The sequence below is a fragment of the Carassius gibelio genome, chromosome B4, assembly GCF_023724105.1.
Source record: "Carassius gibelio isolate Cgi1373 ecotype wild population from Czech Republic chromosome B4, carGib1.2-hapl.c, whole genome shotgun sequence".
NCBI lineage: Eukaryota > Metazoa > Chordata > Actinopteri > Cypriniformes > Cyprinidae > Carassius > Carassius gibelio.
This window is the reverse complement of record NC_068399.1, coordinates 14,432,950-14,445,208: the sequence shown is the minus strand read 5'-3', so window position 1 is coordinate 14,445,208 and position 12,259 is coordinate 14,432,950. Positions and strand designations below refer to the sequence as shown.

The 12,259-nt window shown below is 38.4% G+C and overlaps 1 protein-coding gene across 5 annotated transcripts in view; it reads right to left on the bottom strand.

Annotated features, from left to right (window-relative positions):
• The window catches only part of LOC127956609 (protein phosphatase 1 regulatory subunit 12A), a 65,586-nt gene extending 54,393 nt beyond the window's left edge, over nt 1-11,193 (bottom strand). For 3 of the 5 annotated variants that reach the window (XM_052554658.1, XM_052554660.1, XM_052554659.1), the window contains exon 1: nt 10,860-11,192. In XM_052554658.1, coding sequence (XP_052410618.1) covers nt 10,860-11,096 — 237 coding nt within the window. In that variant the 5' untranslated portion in view covers nt 11,097-11,192. Of the gene's footprint in view, nt 1-10,859 lie in introns of all 5 variants that reach the window. The other 2 variants (XM_052554656.1, XM_052554657.1) reach the window with 2 other exon arrangements.
• Nucleotides 11,194-12,259: the final 1,066 nt, after the last annotated feature.

Sequence of the window (12,259 nt, the reverse complement as noted above, 5' to 3'; positions counted from 1 at the left end):
AGTGATGCTTGTCTGAAATTGTTCACCTGCTCCGCCATATAGTCATCTAAACTGACTGAGGACATTTCAGAGTTTGGTGGCAGCGCATTAGAATTAATATTTGTCTTTAAATAACGATCATTCAAAACATTTTATTATCCTGCAAGTCCAACAGTCAAACCATTTTGGAATCAAAGAAAGAAATTTGCGGCCATTCACACAGAATGTGCTCCTGTATTTATATTTTTGTTTTATATACACAGTCACATTTCACGGTTTTATTAGCAGCCACTTGTCCACCACTTTCGTAAGATCCAGGAATTTACATTACCAGCACAACTGGAAATAATTTAGAAACCAAAATTACAAAAGCAATTCTTGACGCCAATTTTAGCATGGAAGACAAGTCAACGTGTTCAGAGCCAACTGATGACCACGCGGTAGCTCTATGTCTTCAACAGACTTCCTGCCCTTGATTATGGGTTCCTTTCAAACATACAACTGAAAATATCTCAACACCGCCTGCCTGACAGGGACAAACCTGCTTATTAGAAACTGTAAAACATGAACGGCTGGCGTTCCAGTTTCTAATATTAGCATGTCAATCAAGCAGTACACAGACTTTGATGACTACACAGTGACAGCCAAGTATCATTTTATTTCCTTCTTGGCATAATATTTCAATGCAACAAAAACCTAAACCGCTAACCTTTGATTAAAACCTGTACCATGATGATCTGTCTTGACAACCTCCACCCACTTCCCGTAAACAATGAATAATTGATTGACATGCAAATTACATATCCATTACATATGCATGAGAAACCTGGTGATGTGATGGACAGCATGAAAAAAAAACAATTTAAAAACAATTAACATGAATTATTTAAGACAAAATGGCATCAAAATACTTTGCACCTACTGAACCAGAAAACACCAAACTGAATGGCATTACAATTTAATAAACCACCCACTGTGTTAAATTATATCCATAAATTATTTCATACCTTAAACACAAAACCACTGACCTGTCTTCAGCTTGTACAGTGTCTCGTAATAACCATAATTCCTTAGTTATGGTTCCGTCAAAGCCAAAATCCATGTGCTGATGCCAGTTTTTGGCTCATGGCAAAGCGTGCTCTTGCGCCAACCAAGAGGAAATAAGGACCCACACACCTAATTTATGTCAGGACTAATTTCCTTTAGGCTGGAGCTTACACACTGACACAGAGAAAACATGACTCCATCAGCCTTTTACATAATATTACTATGACCGTCATCAGCCAAACTGACATTATGATTTAACCCAAATGGCAATGGAAATAAAGAGAAATCCGAAAATATTAGTCAAATAATGTCTAGTATGTTTCGCAAGACAGAACAAGAACTGAATAGGCTCTGTATTGAAATAATAATAATAATAATTTAAAAAAGATTAGGTTGATTATTGTTAGGATTAGGAATATTAAGGGTAAAATTCTCACTATTAACTAGCTGCGTATTAGCATGCATATTACTACTTATAAAACACATTATTGCTTTGTTCTGCATGATCATATTAGATCCCTTAATCCTACTCAAACTTAAAATTTAGGAGTTGGAGGCAAAAGTTGTAGTTAACAGTCGGTTAACAGTGAGAACCAGTCCCTAAACTAAAGTGTAACCAAAAAGGGCTTGAGTGTAAACCATCCTCTTTGGGCTGAATGATTTAGGAAAAACCTGTAAAATCCACTTGTTCACACTTGAGTTTACTAGTTACAAGAACCAATTCAAAGCTCTTTTTGCCATAATAAAGTGAACAATTGTTGAAAAGAAAAATCTCTTTCCACTTAAGTTTCAAAGTCTCCATGGACACCATTTTTGACCCATTCCGTATGGTGATTATATATATATATTTTTTTTTTAAATAGGCTATATTAAACAATATAAGAAGAATACTGTATTATTACCATTATACTGGAAAGCATCACTAAAAGTTAATTAAAAAAAAAATTCACAATTTAATAATCATTAAGACATATGAGACACAAAAATCTAATCCATGACACAAAAATCTAATCAATATCACAATATTGCTCAGCTCTAGTGTTAGAAATGGGGGTTAAAATGTTAAGTTTTCATAAGGGGAGAGCCCTTTACTCATTTTAGAGAACGGGTAATGAACACAGAATCACATCTCCCGGTTTCCCAGGAACCCAGGCTAATTTAAGACCAATTTAAGTCCCAAATTACCTTGACCTGCTTTTAGATTTCAGGTCCTGATGCAAAGCAACTCCTACTCCGATCAGGTGAAAAGTGGCATCCTGCAAATTCCTGTCAAATATTTATTTTACAATATGACATCCAGTTTATCTAGGCATTCTAAATAAACCTGGCATAAGCTGGCGAATTCAGCAATGGCAATTCTCCAATAAGATTCAAATGAGATTAAATAAACACCACATCCTCTTTGGTTTTGATCGTTCTGAATCACTCACATCTATTACAGCTACACAAGAATGACTGGGCTGTCCATGCTGACTCACAATATACAGAATAAAACAAGACCTCACGAACAAAAGGTTCACAACAAAAAGAGGAATCCTGAGGAGTGTTTCTTTGAGTATCAACACAAGATTTCAGCTCTGACACGCCAACTGGGCGGCTTAAGACACAGCTGGGAATCTCAGGATTCACAATGCATGCTGAGATAATCATGTTGCACTACTATGACTAGGAGCGATGACAGAGCCGTTAAAAGAATAGTTCGTTCGAAAATAAATTATTTACACCCACTCACGTGGTTACAACCCCATATGCCTTTCTTTCTACCACAAAAAAAACAATGCTTAAGTCTACAGAGGAATCAAAGTAGTCCAAATGACACTTTGCACTTATAACAAAGTATGAATCTGAAACTGCACACTGAGTAGCTTCTTCATCAAACAAACTTCAAGAACATCTCAACTCAATTTCTCAGAGCGTCAGAGGTTGAAAAGTCTCCAAAGGATGTACACCTCAGATAGCAGCTTTTGAATTTGAACATACTTATTTCACATTTATGTCATGTCGCCTACTATATACAGAAGTAGGCATATTCAGATGCAGTGCATTTTTTCAAAACTAAAATGATAGATTTGTACGAGGAATATATTGTTATTTACTGATAAATCACATTGAGTGAGTTGAACATATCAATCTGATTCATGAACAAATCATTTAAACCGGTTGTGTTAATCAGATCCATTAATTCAAATATCAGATTGCATCGCTCACTAATTCAAACACTAGCTACGTTTTCATGCAACTAAATAATTCATTTGTAATCGGATTGACGGCTCAATCGGCCTGAAAAGCCTTAATGTAAACACCTTAATCTATCCGACTGGGCTCGATCAGAACCAAACTATGAGCGGATTGAAAGGGTTGATTTATTCCTTTTCTAACACAATTGAGAGCGCATGTGAGTGCTTGATCAAATTGAAAACCCGAAACAGAAATCACTGCACATGTGTAATGATGGAGAAATAGCGTAATGACGTATGACACGCAGAAATGGATCAATATGAATTCCGCTGTTTAAAACAAATGAAGAAACAGTGTAGGAGAGTGCTTATTCTGTGCAAACATTGGGAAACTATATTTGTGCCGTGTACGCATGTTAAAAAATATCTATTCCGATTTGAAGCCTGTGACATAAACGTGCACATCAACCCGATCACTTTATTCAGCGTTCAGGTAAACAACTAGGACTGGGAAAATAATTAAACGCATCTCAAACAGAGAAATGATTCAGCAGATTTTTCAAATCCATCGCGATTCTTTCTCAAGTCCATTCTGAGCTTAGTCTTGAACAACAGATGGCGCTGCATGCTTTAGAAACAGCCGTAATCTGCTTGTTTCCAAATCCTTATACTAAGTTTGGGCGATGTCTACAGTGAAAACTTTAAAATGGACAATGTTATTCCTAACACCGTTTCTACACCGGTTGCAAGTGGCCCGGCGCAACAAAATACTATAGAACCACTGATTTATCTTCATTATATATAGACAAGTCAGTAGAGCTCATTTTAATCAGTGATGCTATCTACACTGGATGTGATGCGGCATGACACCACAAATCCCTGACAGTAAACAGTCTTTAGCTGATGTGTCGCCACACGACAACTTTCACGTCCACCGTTTACCCGACCAACCCTGTCTTACACACACTTGAACCTAAAATAATCATTCAGAAAATTAGAAAAGGTTAAAGCGAATTACAAGGGTGTTCAGAGTGGACTGGGTTTACGTCATAAAAGCATTCTGAGCTGAGGTGAAATAACATGACTAAGGCGAACGCACAAGCGATCTTTCTGCATGCCTCTTCATGAGCTGCTGAGGGTGCGGAAATAAACTAGATTAGAGTTAGACTAGATTAGATTAATCTCAGAATCGATTCCAAAGAGAATTGCAATGCATTTGGAAGATCTCAGAATCTATCCATGATTAGATTATGCATCAATTTATCATCACAGCCCTACTAAACACTACATTCAGATTCATAAATCGGAATAAATTAAGTCAAATTGAAACAAATTGTGCATGTAGATGTAGCCATTGCTACTCTTCTCATGAAGACTTATTGTTATAGAACGCTTACTAGGTACAAATATTCTGTTTTTGAGTTTTATCAATAGAACGAACGTCATACAGGGTGGGAAAGACATGTGGTCAGTAAATGACAGAATTTTCATTTTTCGCTAAACATGACGACAGAAATGTAACCAAATTACACTAGGGCTGTCAACGAATATTCTAAATTTGAATATATATTCGAATAGTAAAAAAAAAAACGAATTTCCAAGGTGAAAATTAATATTCTAATAAAAAAGAAATGTGGAAAAAAAGGCCCGTAGTAGTAGAGGCGTGGTTGTCTGCTTTGCGAGTGGGCGCTAGCGCGCCTGAGGGTTCAGGGACAGGTCACAGGAGTCGCACTGTCTGGCACAGCATCACTGATGAAAGTTGACGGAAGATTCATGGAAGATGCCAGCAAGTTCAGAGCCCAACTCGACCGCAGCAGAGAAAATGAGGTAAAATTGTTGACCCGCGAGATAAAGTTGTATGCAAGCTATTTAAGATACAGTTAGCATACCATTCGACCACTAGCAACATGAGGTCACATCTCAGAAATGTGCACCCGAATGAGCATGGCATAATGTGTGGAACCCCAGCTAAACAGTCACGTCTTGACACTTAACGTTACTTTGCATCGCCCGCCGCAAGCTCTTTGTCTGCAACACGACAAGAGGCCATAACGGATAAATTAATTTTGTTCATTTGTAAATTCATGAGACCGATCAGTATCGCGGATGGGGCATGCTTCGGGGAGTTCTGTCAAGCAATGGAACCGAGATTTGATTATTTATCGTTTCATGTCAAAGAAAAGTTCCATGTTTACCACAGCACAGCTCGCTCTGAGCATTCAGTGTCAGTTCTATATGCTGTAAAACTTCAGTTAATATTAATAACATTTGTTTCAATCACTGAATGAAGAATGCTATATTTGGAACAACAGTCGCGACCTTAAATTACTTGCACAAAAATTTGTTTGTTGATTTAAACCATTATGCGCAGAGAACCTGAGGGTGAGAGAGCGTGAGGTCTGCAGTCTTGGACATTTCCTTGTTTTTGTGTAGGTAATACGTTGTCATATATGTTTAAACTTAAATAGACTATCTATACATGTCTCTTTGTATTATTTTGGCCTGTTATTGACGTAATGCGCGTCATTGACAACATGCGCAACCAGATGTTCGAATATTCGTGTATTTTTTAGAGGGAATATTCAAACGTCATTTTTGAGCAATTTTGACAGCCCTAAATCACACCGTCTAAGGCGTAATTTCCTTGAGCTGCTGTTTCGCTTCCTGAACGGTGTCAGATCAACTCACAAATTATTATGCCATCTCTATGAATCACCTCTTCGTAAAACTGCTGAAACTACTGTTTAAAAGAAAACACGACAGACCCATGCAACAATATGCAGTCTGGCACATCTATCACAGAATGACACATTAAAAACAAAAACAAATGAACGAGAGAAATGCATTGTCGTTTGCCTAATGAGCTGCTTAATTATGCCTCATCATGTGCCTCTGTTTGGGAGTAAAACGGCGTGACTGTGGAGGTGGAGGCTGTTTTGGCTGGGGGGCTTAAGTGACAGCTGAGGAATTCTGGGACTGCTATGGTTTCCAAAGAGAGACACGACAGGAATGCGGGCACAGAACGACACAGCCACAACCCTTCCCACCCGACACACAACCACATATCTTCACCTACCTTCTTACTGAAACCTACATAAACTCTGACGGATGACAGCACTGCAGGAGATTCCACCTGTGCCATAAATGACACGTCTCAGATAACAAGGCTGCCGCCAGGCTGTGCCTACACACCGAGGCGAACAGATTATGTGCATGTAAACCTTAAATTAGAAAGATATTGTGGTTATGAAACACTCATCCTTGGAAAACATTAAGGAACAGTCTTGCAGACACCAACGCTCTGGGCCTCGAGTGTAATCTGCTGTTCCTCGCCTCTCTTTGCATACCGCCTCCACAAAGTTGTTGAGCCACTAGATAAATCCAAGCATTTTCTGGTTCACTGGAATGATTCTATACATGAAAGACACACCATATTTCTGTCATCACACCTATAAGGGAGAATTTCATGAGAATATAAGGCCTTTCGCATGGCAGGAACCTTTTATAGTACCAGAACTAATGGAACCACCCACTTTTGGGCGTTTTGGTACCAGACTACCTTTTTCGAGAACCAAATTCGCTCCTACTCCTGAGCAGGGTCTAAGCAGCACAACTGGTACTAACCCTGATGCAAGTAGACATTGATTGGCCAAAAGCGTTCGAAAAGGCCCTTAACCACCATGATAGCGATAAAAGGACGGTCACTGAAGTGAAGTGAAGTTCTTTCAATCGCTTTACGTATACGTCGTCATTCCATGTCTATTATAGTCAAACCCGCGAGACACGACAAAAACACAGCTTCGATCCCAGCGTCCTTCATCCTCCTGTTGTTATTCTTCTTTGTTAACGTTGTTGAACGCCACGCACAACTGACATTGCTGTGGACCAGCTTATGTCACATCCTAACATACATGGTCAGTGCGAATGCAACCCTTTAAATGGTACTGGGAAATAGCTTGTGCCAAATCGTCCCAGGACTTTAGTACTGTACATTTAGTTCTGGAACTAAAGGGGAGTGAAAGGCCCTCACGTCAAACTGGGTAACATTTCACATGATTAGAAGCATAAAAACTAATTTACTTTGTTCTAAGTAAATAGTTTCATAGCACTCTAAATAGTTTGTTATAAATCATTACACATTTTTTTTTTTTTATTATATCAGAGAAATAATGTCAGTACACAGGTTGTTAAATTTTTTATGCAAAATGTGTTTGAATATAGTTATAAACATTAAAAAAAATTAAATGCATATATTTTAAGGACCTTTTTTAACAACTATTAAAACACTGCATTGATGTCGAAAAACTTTTTAAGCTACATTTTAAAATTATATTACGGAAATGTCAAATCAAAGGTTGTAAAAATAGCCTTCATTAAAGCATACATTGCTATACATCTGATAAAAAAAATATAATCATATTATGGAAATGATGCAAAAACAACGGTTGTTCACAATCAATATTTACTCAAACTTACTATTAATGTTACACTTATGACTCACTTATTTACAGCAATGGCTGTAAAAAAAAAAAATTCTTTAATTACTTGAGTTTGGGGGGTGTATATTTACCTGGGCTTTTCAATGTTCACTAATTTATGGATCATTTCTAGTCATTTTTAAAAATCATCTTCTACATTTTTGTAACAATTGAGAAGCACAAGGAATTGGGAGCAAAAAAGGAAGATCACAACATGATGCAAGACTGATTCAAACATGCACATGCACTACAAACTATGTCATGTCTTTGACAAAGTGAGAGACTTTCGATTTGAAACCTCAATCTGAACAACATGAGCAAAGAACAGACAACAGAAGCCCATGCCGGGTTTCTTAACTATGAGATTGAGCAGCCCAGAATGTGGGTTGACTGGGTGCTAAAGTTAGCGTTCTTGCACTTGCCTGCAGGCCAGTCTGCATGTGATATTTATAACCCCAGCCATACTGCTACTGTAATCACTGGAACCAGCACACCATGACCCTCCCTGGATAAACACAGCAGTGTGCTGAAAGTGAGGTCACTACCTGTTTCAGCACAGATGCAGGGAAACTGTCCCGATGGGGACGAATCATAAACCCAATCAGGTCCCAGTGCTACCTTCAAGTATGAGTCACATGCTTTTAATCTTCAACAAAGCATTAGGCTAAGTTCTGCGACTAATATGAAAATGAGCAGTAAATACTTCGTTTTGCATGAGTAAAAACAATTAAACCTAATTGTAGCTCAGTCAAAACATTGCTATGAGTAAACTACACTACATAGGGGATGCAGCTGTCTATTTCCTCCTCCTAGACCCTGTGTGTGAAACCAGGGTATGCTGGGAGAGCCCAGGGTGACCAAAACACTGCCTGAACCAACTTTTGCTGGTGTGAACACTCTAAAGTGAAGCTGAGGACTGGCAAGTGTAAAGATACCAAAATAAAAGGGAATTGTTCAATTCGAAGTCCTGCAGCGCAACACTCATGCATTTAAACAGGGGAACACAATAAAAGTGTAATTAATCATTGTGTACTAGCGAAATTGAGCAACAACAGGACAAGCCGCTTGTTTAATCCTCAGGTTTTTCTAGTAAATGTAAATGCTACATCCGCAACAACAACTTACTCAGTTTTTGTAATAATAAAAACGGAAAAGCGAACAAGTCACATACGAGATCATCAAATAGTCCGATGACAGCTCTTCACTAAGATATGTACGCATTGATTTGATGCCAGTAACAAAATGCAGGAAGCATCTTCTCCTCTACTTGAAAAGTTTCATATTTTTAGAAGCCATCCCACAAACTACATACAATTATACTGTTAGTTGCAACCAATTCCCCTTGTTAGAGGAGACCTGTGACCCATTTTTGTGAACACGCAAATTCTCATTTCTTGATGCAATCATCAAACCAAGCATAATTTCAAGAGCTAGTACATGCACATAATTTATATACAAAACGCCTCCAACACAACTCAACCTATGCGTCTTCTACAGCGAGATCAGCATGTTTAAAAGCAAATACCATTCGCTATGAACTCACTCACTGCCTGCAGGTCACATGCTAAAACTCTCCATGACCGCATACATAAACACACACAGCAGACCCAATAGAGAAAGGAGCCTCTCCAGTCATGGTTAGGTCTCAAGAGCTGCATCCAAATTCTTTCCTCCCCCTGTCTGAACACCGGCCCAAAAAAAGGCAAGTGCTTTTAAACGCATGAGCCTGTACAGACAACCTCCTGCAGTCACTTACAGCCCACAAGACTCACTGTAGGGCTTTAGATATTACGGTTTTCAATGTCACATGCCACTTTTTCCAGCTCAAATTGCATGATACTTCTAGACTAGACTATTGTGACATTTCGAACTGTTAATTTAATGCTCTTTGGCTTTGAATTACTCAATAGACTTTGCTTCGCAATAACATTTTAAGATAATATACGTTCATTAACAGGTAAATATGAAGCACAAAATGTAGTTGTGCCTTCATATTTTCCTAGAAAAAAACGATTGATAAATTGACAGAAATTGCATTCGCTCGCAACCACACTCATATCTTTGCCAGTACCTCACATACTTTTTTTTGCAAAAACATTAATGCGTGAAACGGTTATTAGTGAAAAAACTAAAGTGACGCATCTTTCACGGACGTTTACAGTCAAGCCAAGGAAACAACGTCTTAAAGCTACAGTTCACTAATAATTCATGGAAAACTGTGTCAGGATTTACTTGAATCTATGGTGTTTCCAAACGTACTGACTTAGAGTACTTTTTTCTCATTGTGGATGACAAGAAAGAATAATTTAACGTTAGAGAACTGACAGCGCAAGTCGCCATTGTATGAAAAAGACTCTTTGAAAGAGAATGGTGACTGGAGCGGTCATTCTGACAAATATAATCCTTGAAGTTTCACACGAGTAAATCAGAAACACGGGTTTGTTACAACATGAACGACTAACTTATATTATTAAAGCATTGTAGTTTTTCGAACGGATTATTCGTTTTAAACCGCGCGACTTCTACCTTTATCGCGCTCGGTCTCGTTTAAATATAATAACTCACCCTCCCACACAAAAAAAAAACCCTATTACACAGAATCTTCACCCATAAAGCCACATTTTCAGTTGGTAATCTCAAACGCAACATACGTGTCAACCATCTAGCATCTTTCCAAATACACAGCCGTGCTAACTGGTTGCTATGCGCTTTAACAGCGTAATTTCAATGGTGACCCGCGGATCAAAACACATCTACGAGTCGGCTCCGTGAATCCGTACATAACATAACCCACGTACATTCACCAGTTTAGTTTATTAACAGATTCAACGGTTACTGTGCTGTAGATCTACTTACACCTAGATGCTAACAGGCTAATCAGTAGCTAACACACACACACACACCCGAGGATCGGTCAAGACAGTCCTCTTCCTGCCCTCACAAACTCATTTACACACAAATATGATTATTCCGGCTTCATTGATCCGGCACAGTGCGCGTAAAAGCTAATACCCGTTTCAATCAGAGCCTGATTAGCTTCAGCGGCTAACGTTACGTGGTTCCGCAAAACGGCCCGCCGAAGAGGATGATGATGATGACGGTGGTGGTGTCGGTCTGAGTAAACACAGCCAGCCAGCAAACCGTCCCGAGACACGGCTCTGAGCCGCTCTTAACTCACCTGGTGCAGAGCAGTGAGTCCGTCAACATTGGCGTAGTTGATGTCCGCGCCGCGGTCGAGCATCCGCAGCACCTCCTCTGTATCGCCGCTCGAGCAGGCGGCCAGAAACACGGCGCCTTCGTCGAACTTCACCTTCGTCTTCTTCTTCTTCAGGACGGGCGGCTCGAGGTCCGTCTCCGATCCTATCCAGCGCTTCAACTGCTCGTTCCTCTTCTGCTTGGCGTCCGCCATCTTCATCCCCTCTTTAGCCTGGCGCTTCTTATCTGTCTCGGCTGGAAGATATACTTTATACTGCCACTATCCCGACACGGCGCGCTGGGGCGTGGGAGGGGGGTTAGGCTCAAAACCTGCTCGATGCCGAAATATCGCGAGAGCGAGCGACGTCAGCCACGGAGCTGCAGCATGACGTCATTTATACGGGGCAGCAAAGGGAAAATGCACAGCAGTTGTCTACATACAAAGGTGCTGTTTAGGGTTGATACAGAACACGGGGAAGTAGTATTAAATATATGATTACATAAAACAAACAAACCTATAAAAAATGTGTTTTGGCAGAGCTGTATCAGAGTGTCGTATTGCATGCAAAAAAAAAGAAAAAAAAATATTTGTATATGCAAAATAATTGTAAGGGTGGGGAATGCACCAATATATGTTTGTTCATCAACTCAGACATTTAAAACGCCTTTATGACTGAAATGGAAACCCCGGCAGTTAACAAGAGTGATCTCTTCCATTCATGTCAGCTGTGATTTATGCAATATTTTAATAGACTCAATAGTACACGAATATTACATAGCAGTGGCAAATGAAGTGAAGTGAAGCATATGCACACCATTTGTTAATATTCTTGCTTGTTAATGTTTACATGTGCAGACAAACACAATATGTTCTTCAGAGGTACCAATTATATATATATAAATATATATATATATATATATATATATATATATATATAATTATGTGGGGGGGGGGATAAAATGTACTGTGGTGGTACAGTGATGGCTATACCACGGCACTATGAAATTTTATTATTATTATATTAATGTACTATTGTATTCATGGCACTCTAAAGAATACAGTGAGGAAAAGATTAATTAACCAAGAAAAAAAAAAAAAAATATATATATATATATATATATATATATATATATATATATATATATATATATATATATATATATGAAAAAAAATATGTATTTTTTATCCTTTTTGAGCATATGTTCAGAAAGTAAAAAGATAATATTCATATTAAATATTCATGGTGTATTGTGAAAGTACACATTGCAATATCAAAACTGCTTACTATTGTTTTGTATTTCTTTCAAATTTAATGTCCCCACAGATTCTAATTATAATCTTTTTTTTTTTACTTCCTTTTTATGGATTTTTAAAAGAAAATC